At 46.3% G+C, this 15,235-nt stretch overlaps 3 protein-coding genes across 10 annotated transcripts in view; 1 reads left to right on the plus strand and 2 right to left on the minus strand.

The window, feature by feature from the left end:
* LOC4577653 (ras-related protein Rab6) overlaps nt 1–2,222 on the minus strand; it is a 32,098-nt gene extending 29,876 nt beyond the window's left edge. For 2 of the 8 annotated variants that reach the window (XM_061654405.1, XM_001238009.3), the window contains exons 1-2: nt 2,007–2,222; nt 653–1,411 (exon numbers count right to left, since the gene is read on the minus strand). In XM_061654405.1, coding sequence (XP_061510389.1) covers nt 653–722 — 70 coding nt within the window. In that variant the 5' untranslated portion in view covers nt 723–1,411; nt 2,007–2,222. Of the gene's footprint in view, nt 1–652; nt 1,412–1,842 lie in introns of all 8 variants that reach the window. The other 6 variants (XM_061654406.1, XM_061654402.1, XM_061654403.1 and 3 more) reach the window with 6 other exon arrangements.
* Nucleotides 2,223–9,797: 7,575 nt separating this feature from the next.
* LOC1278332 (protein FAM8A1) lies at nt 9,798–11,452 on the plus strand. The gene is made up of 3 exons (XM_317955.5): nt 9,798–10,349; nt 10,459–10,600; nt 10,729–11,452. Exons 1-3 carry the CDS (start codon nt 9,971–9,973, stop codon nt 11,198–11,200), a joined length of 993 nt encoding a protein of 330 aa, XP_317955.5. The 5' UTR covers nt 9,798–9,970; the 3' UTR covers nt 11,201–11,452.
* A 64-nt stretch (nt 11,453–11,516) lies between these two features.
* On the minus strand, nt 11,517–13,525 carry LOC3291301 (glutactin). The gene is made up of 4 exons (XM_554880.4): nt 12,590–13,525; nt 12,142–12,516; nt 11,736–12,066; nt 11,517–11,652 (listed from the first exon to the last, which is right to left on the minus strand). The coding sequence occupies exons 1-4, from the start codon at nt 13,523–13,525 to the stop codon at nt 11,519–11,521; spliced, it is 1,776 nt and encodes a 591-aa protein (XP_554880.4). The 3' UTR covers nt 11,517–11,518.
* Nucleotides 13,526–15,235: the final 1,710 nt, after the last annotated feature.

The following is a 15,235-nucleotide window of genomic DNA, read 5'->3' on the forward strand; positions in this document are numbered from 1 at the left end:
ATGAGGTCACACGCGGTGGATGTTTATCATTATTCGCTCCCCAGACAGCAAAGCTTTCATATCTCGCCTACTTGTTTCAGGGGGAATGTAGTATGGCTATTTGCAAAAGTAACGCCCGCAATCGAGCCGGTGGTGGCGCCGTTTTCCTTTTTGTGTGCCGTGCTGAAAGGCGCAGCCGGCAGCAGCATACATCGAGCGATATCGGGGACGGGGTTTTTCCTCCAGCTTCATCCACCTGCGTCTTGTATTTTTGAAGGGATGGAAACATTTTTTTTTGCCTTTTGCAGATTGAATAAGCCCTAATTAGTGGCTCCCCGTTTCCCCACTCGGGGGAGGTGAGGTTCACACGCCACACGTTGGCAAAACAAGACCCGAACCATCCCGAAGCGGGGGCTGTCCTCTCAGGAGTCCGTTGCTAAGAAGCGTTCCCCATTTCCCAGCGGAAGCTTTCTCTTGTTCTGGGACGATTTGCGGGGTGAACAACAACAACGAAAAACAGTAAAGAAGGTAACGGATTTTCATTCTTCTCTCACATTCTCATGAAATAAGAAAACGGGAAAAAAATATATTGCTGTACTGGTGTCTGTGTGTGGCGTGTTTGTGTAGGTTCGTATAAGGTTTCACACCGTTGCTGCATATTCCGCTTACTTACCGCTCTGTTCGCCGAGAAACACCAGCTTGAACTTCCGCAGCGGATTTCCAAAATCGCCTGATGACGACATCGTGTGGAGCGTGTGGGGTGACGGGTGGTGTTGGCGGCGACGACTGTTATGTTGTGGAGGGTTTTCCTTCACTGCTCTTTCTTTGCCCTCCGCTGTGTTTTCCTTTCTATTGCTTCTGCTCCCGTTTCACACACTTGGAGCGCACAAACACACACTCACACACTAGACACACAACACCAATCTCAGTAGACACTGGCACAGACACACACACACACTGCTCTTCTTTCTTTAGGCCACCAAACGGTTGCTTGTTGTGCGTTTTCCACAGGGGCAGCTGGGGAAAACTCAACGCGATCAAGCACACAAACACACAATGCGGACACTTTCCACTGGAACTGGAGCACACACACAAACACTCACACCTACACACACACACGATCGACGGTTATTCCGATGGCACGAAAAGTACCATCCGCTGGTTCACACTGTCCACCAAAAAGGGAACACAATGTGGAAGGAGTTGAAGCCTATTGCCGCGGGATGCAAAGTGACCCCGTTTTCTTTTCCCTCAGAACACAAGACCAACTAATCCTGAGGATGCACTCCGACCGGGGTGAAATGCCCACCCCAATGCTGGCCGTTTTTTCCGGGCGCTCTCAGGTCTTTGCACTCACTGGTCACTACTGCTGCTGCTGCGTTGGCGCTCCGGCGGCCTCTCCGGCGGGTTTCGGTCGGTCAAGGGAGGGGAGCTGGAAAAGGGAAAAGGAAAAGATCAGTTTCAGCTGACACGGAGCACGGCGTTCCCTCTCTTTCGCTCTTCCGGTGTCACTCCCAAAAACCGAGACACGATTGCGTACGCGCCCGCTTGTGCGTGTGTGTGTGCCAGTGTGTATGTGTGTACGTAAAGTGACGGAACAGCCACGCAGATACTTCTTGGGAGTGTGATGAGTAAGTCGGCCACGGGTCGGGATGACCGCACCACCAGTTCCGGACCCGTCACAGCAACACACACACACCGACACATGCTACATGCTGGGAAGGGGTGTGGGCACCTCAAATTGGGTATGTTTTACCGTTTTTTTTTTGTTGGCGGCCACAACCCCACACACGCACATACACACTGGCACGCGTACACACACTCACACCCTTTCCCCCCCCCCCCCCCACCACAGTTACGCACGACGGACGAAGCGTGTACAGTTCAACGAGCTCCGGCGGGTCCGTTACGCCCAGGATTTTTGCCTTTGAGCGAACAACTATCACGACCACCTCCCCCCTCCCCTATCCACCCAGACTGGTCGGGGTTTTCTCTATTCAGCGCCTGCTTTTCTTTCCGCAGCTTACACTGGTACCCGATTTTCCCGAAGCGGCTGCGGCACGGGCGTCACTCGGGGTGGATCAATAAAATTAACGGCACGGCTGCTGCTCTACCGCTGCTGCTGCTGCTGCTGTACGTGCTGCTGCTCCTATTGGTTTTGGCGAGTCGTCGGAAAAACTTGCATTTGCTTTTGCTTTCGACAAAAATCTGGTGACATTACACTTTTTTGACAGCTTTCTCCAGTGTTGACGGTGCACGGAAGGCGCGCCCCACGGTGTCGTGAGAGTGACATTTTGTGATATAAATTTATTTTTAGCTAATTTTAATTGGTAGATAAAAATATTTTTCACGTAAAAACGAAGTTTGGTAGAGATTTGTGAGCTGGTCGAGCAGATACATGTAATTTAAATTTGATCATGCAATATTGCGATAAAGGCCTGTTTACACGGTACAAGCAGCATAGTTTGCGGTTTTCATCAAAACAATCGGTTCCATGCGCTTCGAGATCGCCATAGGGCGATGCTAAAAAATGCATATAAAAAAGCAAACCCGGGAATAAGAAATGATTTAGAGAATACAGGCGGTCCCCGAGATACACGGTTAATGGGGACCGAAAACGGCTGCAAAATACCGCGTATCTCGAATTTCCGCGTAAGTCGAATCTCGTGATTTCCAGCTAAAATATCACTGATTTTCGTGTAATTTCGCAAGTAGGGGGTGGTTTTAGTTACTTTATGAATTATTTGATATGATTCTGACAGATTATAACAGTTTCAAAGCTTTTGGAATAGTTTTGAACATTCGATCAAAACGGAAATTATTTGGCAATTCAAAATTGTCGTGTCAAATCAGTACAATTTGCTCAAAGAATTGTCAAAATTAGAAAACCGCGTATCTCCGAATCCGCGTATAAGAGGTACCGTGTATCTCGGGGACCGCCTGTAATCAAAAAATGCTAAAATTTTAACAATTTGGATAAATGAGGGTGAAGTTTAATACTAACACTGCAAAAAACCCACTTTTTCTCCATCGCTAAATACCGATTTATTCTCATTCACTTTTATTTATGGATTTTTGTAGAGTATTTGTCTAACACATTGGGATGAAAGGCCGAAATTTTAATCGGCCAGTTCTAGAGGCGGTCTAATTCAACCTATTTTTAGTATATTTCAATGATGGGAAAATGAAGCTTTCGCCGGACTCGGTTCCGGCTAGTTCCGAAGTTTTTTGGAATTGATTCCGGATAGTAGATTCGGAAATAGTTTCTGGAATCGACTCCGGATTCGGCGCCGGAGTCGGAATCGGCTTAGAAACGGAGTCGGTTTTGGCATCATCATAAGAATAGGCGTTTGAGTCCAACGATGATAAATATTGATAGCCGCAAAGAATCCAAATTTGCTAGTAAACGATCCATTCTTATCGACAATTATGGACTGATTTTACTTCTAAAACTTCTTATTTCAATTCAAGAAATGATTCGCATTCTGGAGCAAGGTTCATTTTTGAAGTTAATTCTGATGCCATTACCGGTGCAAATTGCGATTTCCAGGTTGATTTCTATTCAGGAGCCAATTTTTATTCCGGAGCCAAATCTGATTCTGGATCCAACTCCGATCCCGGAATAGATTTTGAGGCCGACTCCGGAGGCGACTCCGATATCGACACTGGAGTCAACTGTGGAATCGGCTCGTGAGTCACCTCCGGAATCGGCTACAGAATTGACTCGGGAAACGGTTCCGGAATTGATTCTGAACATGGAATCGGAATCGGGTAGGTCTGAATCCGAGCTCCCACCACTAGTATATTCAGACGCCCATATGCGACCATTGTCACCCAACATTCTATATAAAGCTTCCCAAATAGCCAGCTCGTACTTTATAGCTGATTTAGGGCTGTTTAACGAAAAATCGTTCCAATGTCGTACTTTGTGGCTGATTAAGAGATAGACGGCACTTTGCGGAACTATGAAGCTTTTTAACAGGCACATGGTACTCTTTGGAACTTTGCGGCTGATTAACACTATGTGTAGGATTCATGATGGAACTTTAAGGCTTGTTAAGAACGTGTACCGAACTTGGTGGAACTTCATAGCTTTTTAATGCATGACATCGGTACAAGGTGGGTCTTGTCAAAGTGTCAAAGACAGACGCCGCCAATCATCTCATTGCTGCTGTACAAGTTAGATTAGTTCTTTGAAGAAGGGATTTTGAAGGAAGTGATGTGATTGTACAGTAAATTGTGATACGTTTCGTGTAATTTATGAATATTAAGGGTTTAAAAATATACACATTTACACAAACAAAACAAATCCTGTTGTTTATTTAATCGATGACGCTTGCTTGAAAATAAAACACAAAAAAAAGAAATATTCCCCAGCACCGTAGCTTAAGGAAGCTGCTTAGGCGCTATTTAGAAGGACCGCCTGGAACTTTGATGCTGTTTATCTACTGCAAAATGCGAATTAGAGCAGCGATCTTTAGCGTGCCAAAATGAGCTGCTTAAGCAATTCTGGCTATTTGGGTTTCCATACACTCCTAAGCAGCTTAGAAGCTCCTTTAAACATTTCAAACTCTGATGCGGTTTGTTTTCTCAAATAATGTCGTATTTTCACTCAGCATGATTGTATCCTTTACTTTTTCCTTCTGTAATATCTTAGACATATGACCACGATGCGGCCACTGTGCTTCGTGTGTCAAACTTGATCATGACCGCTGTCATGATCATCGTGCGCGCGGCAATGAACAATAAACGTCATTCGTTTACGGATCGTCGTACCGGCAACATCTTCAGTCTTCTTCTGTGTCGGTTTATTTCTTCTGCCTTTATTCTTCTGCCTTCGGACTGTGCTCAGTTTGAGTTCATCGGTTGATTTGAATTAATTCAAATTAATTCTAATCATTACATCTCAGAAGTGGGATACGTCCTATCGACTACACCTGTTTTGCTGTTTGCACCCTCACGATAAAAAGTATAGCGAAAAGTGTGTGCGTGTGTATGTGTGTGCGAGGTGACGCCACGATCCGCCATCGCGATGCCTACAAAAGATGAGATGTTGTGTGCTCTTGAAAGTAAGGGCATAGAAGTCCCCGTTACGGCTTCTATTCCACAAATTCGGAATATGTTTTCTGAAAACGTTCTACAACTAACATCAGCGGAAGCAGTCGCAACAACCTCACGAGGTGAGATATGCCCCCCGTCGAGCACCGCCATAGCCGCCACCACCACCACCTCCGTAGCTACCGTCGCGGCAAATTGCGCATCCACCATTTTGAAAGGCGACAACGATACCGATTCTGCCACCATTTTGAGTGCTTCCGTAGCTTGTGCTCCCATCGCGCTTAACAATGAGAATTCTTCTTCGCTTCCTGCTAACGCCGACAACGAAAATGAACTCAACGAAATGCGACGACGCTTGGAACTTTTAGAGCTTCGCCAAAGGGTCCAAACCCTTGAATATCAATCGGGAAAATTTTCGGCAAGCGATTTGAAGCTAGATGGAATTATTGAGCCTTTTACTGGAGACGATGCATCAAAGTGCATCATTGAATGGCTTGACGAGCTAGATCATCACTTTTCTCTGTGCCGCGTCCAAGATTCTGATAAATTCTTCTACGTGTACCGTTTACTGAAAGGATCTGCTGCTATGGTCGCTAAAGCCTCTCGTGCTTCAACACTGCAACAATTAAAAGACGAGCTGGTTGCAAACTTTTATGTGACACCCACGACCGAAGGCGTCTACCGACAGCTGCGTAACCGTCGTCTCTCGCCCCATGAGACAGCCCTGCGTTACGTATTAGATATGCAGCGAATCGCCAGTCGCGCATCCGTTCCTGAGCCTGAATTAATTAACATCATCTTCGAAGGGCTTGGCAGTCCGTCCCACACCGCTGGAATGCGTTTTCTGGTCGAAAAAGTGGAGGATTTGAAGCCACTTTTGAACAAGTTCGAGGCGATTCGACCACGATATGTTGCTAAATCATCCGAGACGCCCTTTCCCAGTGATCGCAAACGGGTTACAACTAATCGGGGAACAACACCAACAACTGTCCGTTGTTTCAATTGCTCTCAGTTTGGTCATCATCAGAGTGCTTGTACACGCCAACGCCGCCCACCAGGAGCTTGTTTCCGTTGCTTCCAGCTGGGACACAACTATAAAAGCTGTCCGAATGCTGAAACCAGCGCTGCTGCTTATCCGGATGCGGCCAATCGCGTTGATATCGATAATGCAGAAACACTGCCATTAAATGAATTGCACGAGGTGAGTGCTTCTTTTCTTAAGTCAGGGAATATAATCATGACAGTCAAAGAATATTCCTTATTTGATACAGGTAGCCCAGTAAGCTTTATTAATGAGAAGATCGTACCTTTATGCCTGCTATCTGATCCAGTTCCTTCCAACTACAAAGGTTTAGGAAATTCGCATCTTTATACTCGTGGCCAAATACACTGCCGAATTCAATTCAGGGAGACGATTCTCCATCACATGTTTGTTATACTGCCACATACATCTATGGCATGGCCAATAATCATAGGGAAGGATCTACTTCCAGCACTTAATGTTCATCTTATGTATTTCAAAGATCACATCCCGCTTAAACGAACTTGCATTATCCCTACAAAAACTATAGAGGAACAAAAAAGGAACGTTAGCAAATCTGGTATATTAGATAATGCCTTTAGTGAAATCTGTGCTATTGATACATTTGAATCTGAATTTAAACTTGATACTGGCCCTTCTCTATCCCTCGAAGAGACTTCAACCATTTTGTCTATTTTTGAAAATTCTTATATAAATAATACTTCTAAAAATAATGAACTATCAAATCACTGTATGAAAATTAATCTAACTAATCAAACTCCTATTTTCACAAAACCTCGGAGATTATCATACGGGGAACGTAATCAAGTGAAGGAAATCGTTTCAAACTTACTTAAAGAAAAGGTTATAAGACCTAGCAATTCTCCTTATGCTTCGGCTCTGGTACTCGTGCGAAAGAAGAATGGAGAGGTTCGAATGTGCGTGGACTATCGACCGTTAAACAAAATTACTGTGAGGGATAATTACCCACTACCGTTGATTGAAACATGTTTAGAGCATCTTAGCAACAAAAAGTTTTTCAGTTTACTAGATCTCAAAAGTGGCTTCCACCAGATAAGGATGGAAGAATCTTCCATTCCCTACACTTCTTTCGTCACCCCTGATGGTCAGTACGAGTACACCAAAATGCCCTTCGGTCTTAAGAATGCCCCCTCTGAGTTCCAGAGATTTATTAACTCCATTCTTCGTGAATTTATCGATGATGAAAAAGTGGTCGTCTACTTGGACGACATTATAATAGCCTCCTTGGACTTTCAGTCTCACTTAAAAACCCTTCAGGCAGTTCTAGAGAGAATCAAACAATGTGGCCTTGAGCTTCGCGTTGACAAGTGTAAATTTGCGCATCAAGAACTTGACTATCTAGGATACAAAGCAAATGCTTTCGGTATTCGACCTAGTGATCGGCACATTCAAGCCATTAGAAATTATCCGATGCCTATTAATGTTAAACAACTCAGAAGATGTTTAGGACTCTTCTCTTATTTTCGACGCTTTGTCCCTTCGTTTTCTTGCATTGCTAAACCACTCACTAACTTACTTCAAAAAGATGAATTATTTAACTTTGATACAAGCTGTTGTGAAGCATTTGAAACATTGCGAGAGAAACTTACTCAATCCCCTATCCTTGCTATTTTTGATCCCAAAAAGGAGACTGAGCTTCATTGCGATGCCAGCTCGTTCGGCTTTGGTGCTGTATTATTACAGAAACAAGAAGATAATAAACTTCATCCTGTAGCTTATTTCTCGAAGACAACATCAAAAGAAGAGGCAAAGTTGCATAGCTACGAGCTAGAGACGCTTTCCGTTATCTATGCACTTAAAAGATTCCATGTATACGTACATGGGTTGCCTTTAAAAATCTTTACTGACTGCAATTCATTGGTCGAAACCTTAAAAAACAGGAATGCATCGGCTAAAATAGCAAGATGGTCTTTGTTTTTAGAAAACTATGATTACACAATTCATTACCGATCTGGAACTTCTATGGCTCATGTAGACGCTCTAAGCCGAACTGAAGCCGTTGGAGCAATCAGCGACTTAGATCTTGATTTTCAACTTCAGATTGCTCAATCCCAAGACCCCTTAATAAATACCCTACGACAAAAACTTGAAGCTGGTTCTGTTCAAGGATTTATCCTCCAAGATGGTTTGGTATATCGTCAGTCTTCCACAAATCATCTTCAATTATATGTGCCACGAGAAATGGTAGACAATATTATCCGACACAATCACGAAAAGATTGGTCATCTTGCCATCAGCAAAACTTGCCAAACCATTAGCCAACACTATTGGTTCCCTCATATGAAACCAAGAGTTGAGAACTTCATTAAAAATTGTTTAAAATGCATCGTCTATTCAGCACCTCCAAGAACTAACAACCGAAATATGTACAGTATTCCAAAGACACCCGTACCATTCGACACGTTGCATATTGATCATTTAGGACCCCTACCCAACATTACATCTCGCAAGAAATATATATTGGTTGTCATAGATGCCTTCACCAAATTTACAAAATTATACGCTACCGCTACAACTAATACTAATGAAGTATGTGAAGCTCTCACTCAATATATGTCATATTATAGCAGACCGAAGCGAATTATAAGTGACCGTGCAACATGCTTTACTTCAACCGCATTCAAAGAGTTTGTTGATTCTAATGATATCACTCATGTTCTTAATGCAACCGGTTCCCCTCAAGCGAACGGGCAGGTGGAACGTGTTAATCGTGTACTTCGCCCCATTTTAAGCAAATTATGCAATTCTTCTGACCATTCTGATTGGAGTTCGCATTTGAGATCCGCTGAACATGCCCTCAACAATACTGTCCATAGTTCCACAAGCTTTCTTCCTTCGATTCTTCTTTTCGGCATTGAGCAACGAGGCCAGATCTTAGACGAATTACATGAATTCCTTAATGATAAGCATGTTACAACAAACCGTGACTTAAACCTTCTTCGTTCTGAAGCGTTATCTAACATTGAATATTCACAATATCGAAACGAACAATACGTAGCCAATAGAACCAAGCCAGCCCCTAGTTTCTCTGAAGGAGATCTGGTAGCTATCAAATACACAGATTCCACTAATGCAAATAAGAAACTCGTCTGCAAGTTCCGCGGCCCTTATATAGTTCATAAAGTACTTCCCCACGACCGTTATGTAATTAGAGATGTTGATGGATTTCAGATCACGCAGATGCCTTATGACGGAGTTTTAGAGGTAGACAAACTTAGGAAATGGTCTAATAACATATAACATGATGTATTACTAGACAGCATCGTATTGCTTTAATTAGAATAGAATTGAGGTCAATCCTAGGTCAGGATAGCCGAGCTGTAATATCTTAGACATATGACCACGATGCGGCCACTGTGCTTCGTGTGTCAAACTTGATCATGACCGCTGTCATGATCATCGTGCGCGCGGCAATGAACAATAAACGTCATTCGTTTACGGATCGTCGTACCGGCAACATCTTCAGTCTTCTTCTGTGTCGGTTTATTTCTTCTGCCTTTATTCTTCTGCCTTCGGACTGTGCTCAGTTTGAGTTCATCGGTTGATTTGAATTAATTCAAATTAATTCTAATCATTACACTTCATAAAAATAAAAAATAGGTATTAAAAGCCGATTTTTTAATAAAATTTAAATCATTTGTTTATTTACACAATATTAAATGCGTTCGTGTTCGTGACCGCCAGCGGCACCCACTGTGCACAGTCACAGTTGCACTGACTCAGTTGTTTGGATTTGTGCGCTGGAAAAAAACATTGCCGTAACAAAAACAAAACCCTCGCCGTGTCCGTGTTTTGCTTGTGCGGGAAAAAAATCTAAAAGGGCACAAATTTCACGCCCGCGTTTCGTTGCATTTTTCAACCCCGCTCACCATGGCCGAAAATCAGGACACAATCAAAGAGAAGCAAGACAGCGGTCCCGTCGACGGTGGGCCGCAGCTGGATCTGACCAAATCGTCCAAACAGATTTACTTCGAGCTGCTGCGAACATGGGTGTACCATGCGGAAATGCAGAACCACCTGCACGCCCACTTCCCCTACTACCTGATGAACAACTATCCGCAGCTGTTTCAGCTAAACAACGGGCAGGCGGCTGGACCCGGCATGATGGGACAGTTTATGAGCGGTGCGGGCACAGCAGCGGCGAACGGCGGGGGAACGTCGGCGCCCGGAAGCGGTACCGGACAGGGCACGAATGGTGCCGGAAACCGGGGGCGTACGGAAACGACCGATCCCACCCGACCGGATGATGGTAAGGGGTGGAATCGAACCGGGAAGGGTATTAAGTATTAGTGTAATTAAATCGATTTTTGTTTTTGGCTTGATATCCTTCCCCTGTGGTGCCGCTCACCCCTCTGCAGCAATCAACCGTCACGGTGGATACGAGTACGTAATTGCCCCGCTGTGGAAGCGCTTTGCCGCCGAAGCCATCGATATTGCGATAATCTTTCTCCTCAAGATAATGACCACGCTCGCGTTTATAGATGCGTTCGAAATCGATCTGTAAGTAGCAGGCCGGATGACGCAAGACCGAAACCAATCGGCAGACCTTTGCCCGGTATCGCAACCCGGGCGCGGAATTTATTTTATCTTAAAATTATCAACGTTTTCTCCACCCACCTTCCTCCCAGCCTGTACATGGACCTGGACGCGATTCGCAACTCGTTCGAGGAGGACTACACCGAGCTGCTGTCGTTCACCTCGGAGCTGATCTTTCTCGAGATCGGCATCAAGATCGCGGTGTGCATCTACGAGGCCGTGTGGACGGCCCACGTGCAGGTCATACCGGGCAGCGCGACGCCCGGCAAGATGCTGATGGGGCTGCGGATCGTGTACGCGGAATCGGTGGCCGTGCTCGAGCCGCAACCGCAGCCCGGCCTGCTAAGCAATCAGGTGCCGCTGCGGGCGCTGCTCTACCCGGGCACGACGCCCAGCTTTGGCCGTGCGTTTGCCCGGGCCGTGGTGAAGAACGTCGTGATAGCGTTCTTCTTCCCGATGTGTCTGCTGCTGCTGTGCTTCCGGCAGAACCGCTCGATCTACGACGTGATGACCAAAACGGTAGTCGTGGAGGACAATCCCAATCCGGTGCTGAGACGCCGCTAGGCAGCAGCAAAAGGATGTGGAAGGGATCACCTTCCCACCCGGTACCAAATGAGTTCAATTGTTTTTTTGGAGCGAAGTGTAGGGGTATTGTGGTCCTATTTGAGGGCTGTTTTGAGTTAACCAAATACCGGAATGGGGGGAAAAACGGTGACGAGTTACGCTGGCACAGGCCGGCCACTATTACGTGTAATAAATGCTGCGCACCATCCCCCGCTTAGCAAAGGGGAAAATCAGCTCTAGTTTAAACAATAACCATTCACACACACTTTATTCCCTCATTTGTGACGCACCAATCCCAACACCAATCCCAATCCACACCTATTGCGCTGGTTTTGGGTGGGATTTCTTTTTCTGAATCTCGGCCGGGCTCTTGATCGCGACGGTAAACTCCTCCCTAAAGTCCTGCCCGATCGTAAACTGCTCGTTAATCTTGAGATACGGTCCGAGAACGTCTGTGGAGGAATGGAGAGAGAGAGAAAAAGACGTTTTTGAACGCTTAACTTAAATAATTTTGAAAAACACTGTCTAAACTTACTATTCAGCGGTGGCCAGGCGGGTACATCGTTCGCTTCCGGTTTGCCGCTGATGGCAAAGGACGTCCACAGGTCGACCATGCGCTTCGCCACCGCCGTGTCCCGCTCGTTCAGCTGGGCGGCGTTCGGCGGGTAGGGGAACAGGTACATCAGATCGTTCGAGTGATGTACGCCGCCATCGAACGGGATGGCCGACGTGTCGCCGCCGTACCCGAAGCGCGTATGCTCGCCGGCATAGTCGAACGAGTACAGGTACGTCTGGTCCGGCAAGTACATCGCATTGTTTTGGGCCATCTTCAACACCGGACCCTTGATCAGTACGTCCGCCGTGTGCTGTGGGAATTTATTGCGAATTAATTTAATGTTTTTTTTTTTTCTAACTATTTTCAGCACGAGGCTTGTACTTACATCACAAAACCCGGCCAGCAGCTGGCGCAAATCGCCCGACGCAAGCTGCTCGTGCGTGAAGAACTGCGCCATCGTGAGCGTGCGTACCGTGCAGGACGGATCGTCCACACCGAGCACCTGGTTGACCTCGTCCACCATCCGGTGGATCGTGATGTGCGGGTCGCCGATCAGCTTCTTGAACAGCAGTATGTTGAACACCTCCAGAAACGCGAACGTGCCGTCGTGCCGGGTGACGCCGGTCAGCAGCGGCATGTTCTTGCGCCCCCCGCCCTTGCGCATGATGAAGTACGGGTTTTCCGGGAACAGCCCGTTCGGGTCGTTGAACACCATACGAGCGCCCCCGATCGTGTCGGTACCGTTCGGGGTGCGAAGGCGCTACGGCGTGGCCAGTAAAGGAGATCCATTAATGCAGTGTCCCCCGATCATCGTCCCTTTTCCTCTTACTTACATAATGTTGGGTGAACGCTTTCATCAGGCTGAAAATGTCCAGCTCCATCAGGAAGCGCTCCACCTGGTCGAGCGGTGCCTTCCGATCGAACCCGGCAAAGCCGGCAATGTCGCGGCAGTTCCGCTCCGGGCTACGGTCCCACACCCACGACCCGTGGCAGTTGCCCGACTGCAGGATGAGCCGCTGAAACAGCCGCTCCGTATCGACCAGCGGGCTGTACGTCATGCTGGAAACCATCGCCGCCCCGGACGACTGTGCCATGGCCGTCACCTGCCCTGGGTCACCGCCGAAATGGCTGATGTACTTCTGCACCCACTCGAACGCTAGCACCACATCCATCACGCCCGCATTGCCCGGGATTTGCTTCGTGTTGGAGCACAGAAACCCAAGCGCACCGAGCCGATACTGTGGCACCACCAGCACCACGTCCTTCTCCATGATGTAGTTCGGTGGGTAGTGAAAGATCGCACCGTCGTAAAACCCGCCGCCGTGCACGTACACTATGACCGGTTTGCGGCCGCGCAAATCTTTCGTAAACACGCTGAGATTGATACAGTCCTCCAGGTTTTGGGCGCGCTGCTCCTCCGTCAGCAGCTTCATGCGCTTGTACACCGGCGAGCCGAGCTTCGGCTCGGACACATCCATCACCCCGTCCCAGGGCTGTACCGGGACGGGCGGTTTGAACCGTCGCTCACCGGTGGCCGGTTCGGCGTAGCGGACGTTCAGGAACTGCAGGATGTTTACGCCCGTCCAGGCGCCCCGTGTCGTTGAGCCTTTCAGCTTCCCCAGCCCGGGCAGCTCGACCACGGGGTTGAGGTCGGTCGATTCCGGACCCGCCATCGTGGAGTAGCGCTTGCTGGAGCTGCACAGTACGGTCAGCAGCTTGCTCGGGCGATGCGACCGGAGCAGTAGCGTTCTGCTGATGCTGATGGCCATTGCAAAACTGAGCGGACCTGCGAATTCCCCCTCTGTTCAAGCAGGCCGGTGCAGCCGTCGAATTTTTCGCGAATCTGCATTAGCTTAAGACGATTAGCTTGCCGGTGCCAAAAGATAAGGGGGGTTTGTTGCTCGTTTTGCACGCACGGTTTGCGATTTTTTTTTGTTTGCTTGGTCTCCGGTCTCCGGGCTGTGTGAACCTTTTTTCTTCTGATAAATTGATATCCAATGGGCGGTGGCTTCAGGGTGTTGGGTAACAGCACAATAAAGCCTGGGTGCCGACTGGGTCAGACAAGTGGCTTCTTTCTTTCTAAGGTACGTGGTCTTTGGTACAGTGTACTTTGGCGGTGTACAACTAAGCCACCCCGTCTGGGGAAGATCGTTTAGGAGCAGTTGTGTGTAAAAGAACTGATGATATGTGTCACACTCATCAGAGAAATTCTGTTGAGAAAAGAGGCTCTTTTCAAGTAGTTATTCAATAGATATGAGTGTAGGCACTCTTTTAAGTGAGTTGAATTCGATTTGAAAAGCGATTTCAAATTTAGAGATCACTTTTCCGGATAGTTTACATTCTGAATCAGTGTTAACAGGGAGTCCTAACAGAGTGATTCATAGTAACAGTGAAGAGTGAACAGTATAAATAATCATGTAAGCTCTTTGTGCTGAGTTTTAGCTCATCCATTCCCTTACTCAGTGAGCATCATCTCTCTATTGTTCATCTTTCAATGAGAAATGAGGACTCTAATCGTACTTTCAATACAGTACTGTGTGCCCAGTTAGTAACTTGTAAGCGTATTGTAGCTCCGCACGCTCAATACAGCTCCGCACGCTTAATGTAGCTCGGCTTGCTCAATATGGCTCCGTACTCTCAAACCTATGCGCGGGTTAAGACGGAAGCTCTCCGGGTTGATTGAACATTTATTTAAATATGAGTTTCATTACCCTTGATTTTAAAACGATGCATAGCACCATATATTCTCTCACATTGAAGAGTGTAGAGTGACGCCTGCGCTCACCAAAGAGGTGTTTGATGTCTTCGTTTGGTGCAATTTTGAAGCTCTTGATCATTTTGAATTAAAATTGGAATCAAGTTTTTGCAGTAAATTAAAGGCTCGGTGAGATGTAAAAGAGTTTTCGAAAATACTCCCAAATATATGTTTTGGGATGGTACCCATGATGGTACTAGTCAGCTCATCTAAGGCCTCTAATAGGAGCACTATTGAGACATTTTGTCCCGGTAATCCCTTGGTATCACTGTAAGAGACTACTTCTTTTTCAGCATTACTGCTACCATGACCTTTATCAGGAGCACTCTTGAGACAATTTGTCCCGGCAATTCCTTGGTATCACTGTATAGACTACTTCTTTTTCGGCATTACTGCTACCGGGTGAAGAATTGGCTGAAGAACTATTTACATTTGGATAGGTAGATATCGGTAGGCCCAATCATTTGACCATTATTAACTTAACTTAATAACTGAAGCTATATTTATGGAATTTTATGGAAAATTGATGAACGGAAAGACAGCAACGGAATTCAATTATTTCTTATTTTATTTTAGTTATTGTCTGTATTACTTATCACTACTGTATTTTATTACATATTATTCTATGTTTATCCAACTTCAAGTAATCATGGATCTGACGAAACGAACTCCATAAAAAAAACCTTACCTAGGGGTAAAAAGTGCGTACGAATATGACAGAAGT

Source organism: Anopheles gambiae, chromosome 3 (assembly GCF_943734735.2).
Source record: "Anopheles gambiae chromosome 3, idAnoGambNW_F1_1, whole genome shotgun sequence".
NCBI classification, from domain to species: domain Eukaryota; kingdom Metazoa; phylum Arthropoda; class Insecta; order Diptera; family Culicidae; genus Anopheles; species Anopheles gambiae.

Bases quoted from the DNA above. Each gene is read 5' to 3' on its own strand.
- LOC1278332 (XM_317955.5), top strand. From the start codon at position 9,971: ATGGCCGAAAATCAGGACACAATCAAAGAGAAGCAAGACAGCGGTCCC. The intron at 10,350-10,458 runs GTAAGGGGTGGA...ACCCCTCTGCAG, and splicing joins TCCCACCCGACCGGATGATG to CAATCAACCGTCACGGTGGA. The intron at 10,601-10,728 runs GTAAGTAGCAGG...CCTTCCTCCCAG, and splicing joins GATGCGTTCGAAATCGATCT to CCTGTACATGGACCTGGACG.
- LOC3291301 (XM_554880.4), bottom strand. From the start codon at position 13,525: ATGGCCATCAGCATCAGCAGAACGCTACTGCTCCGGTCGCATCGCCCG. The intron at 12,517-12,589 runs GTAAGTAAGAGG...GCCACGCCGTAG, and splicing joins AAGCGTTCACCCAACATTAT to CGCCTTCGCACCCCGAACGG. The intron at 12,067-12,141 runs GTAAGTACAAGC...AAATTCCCACAG, and splicing joins TGCTGGCCGGGTTTTGTGAT to CACACGGCGGACGTACTGAT.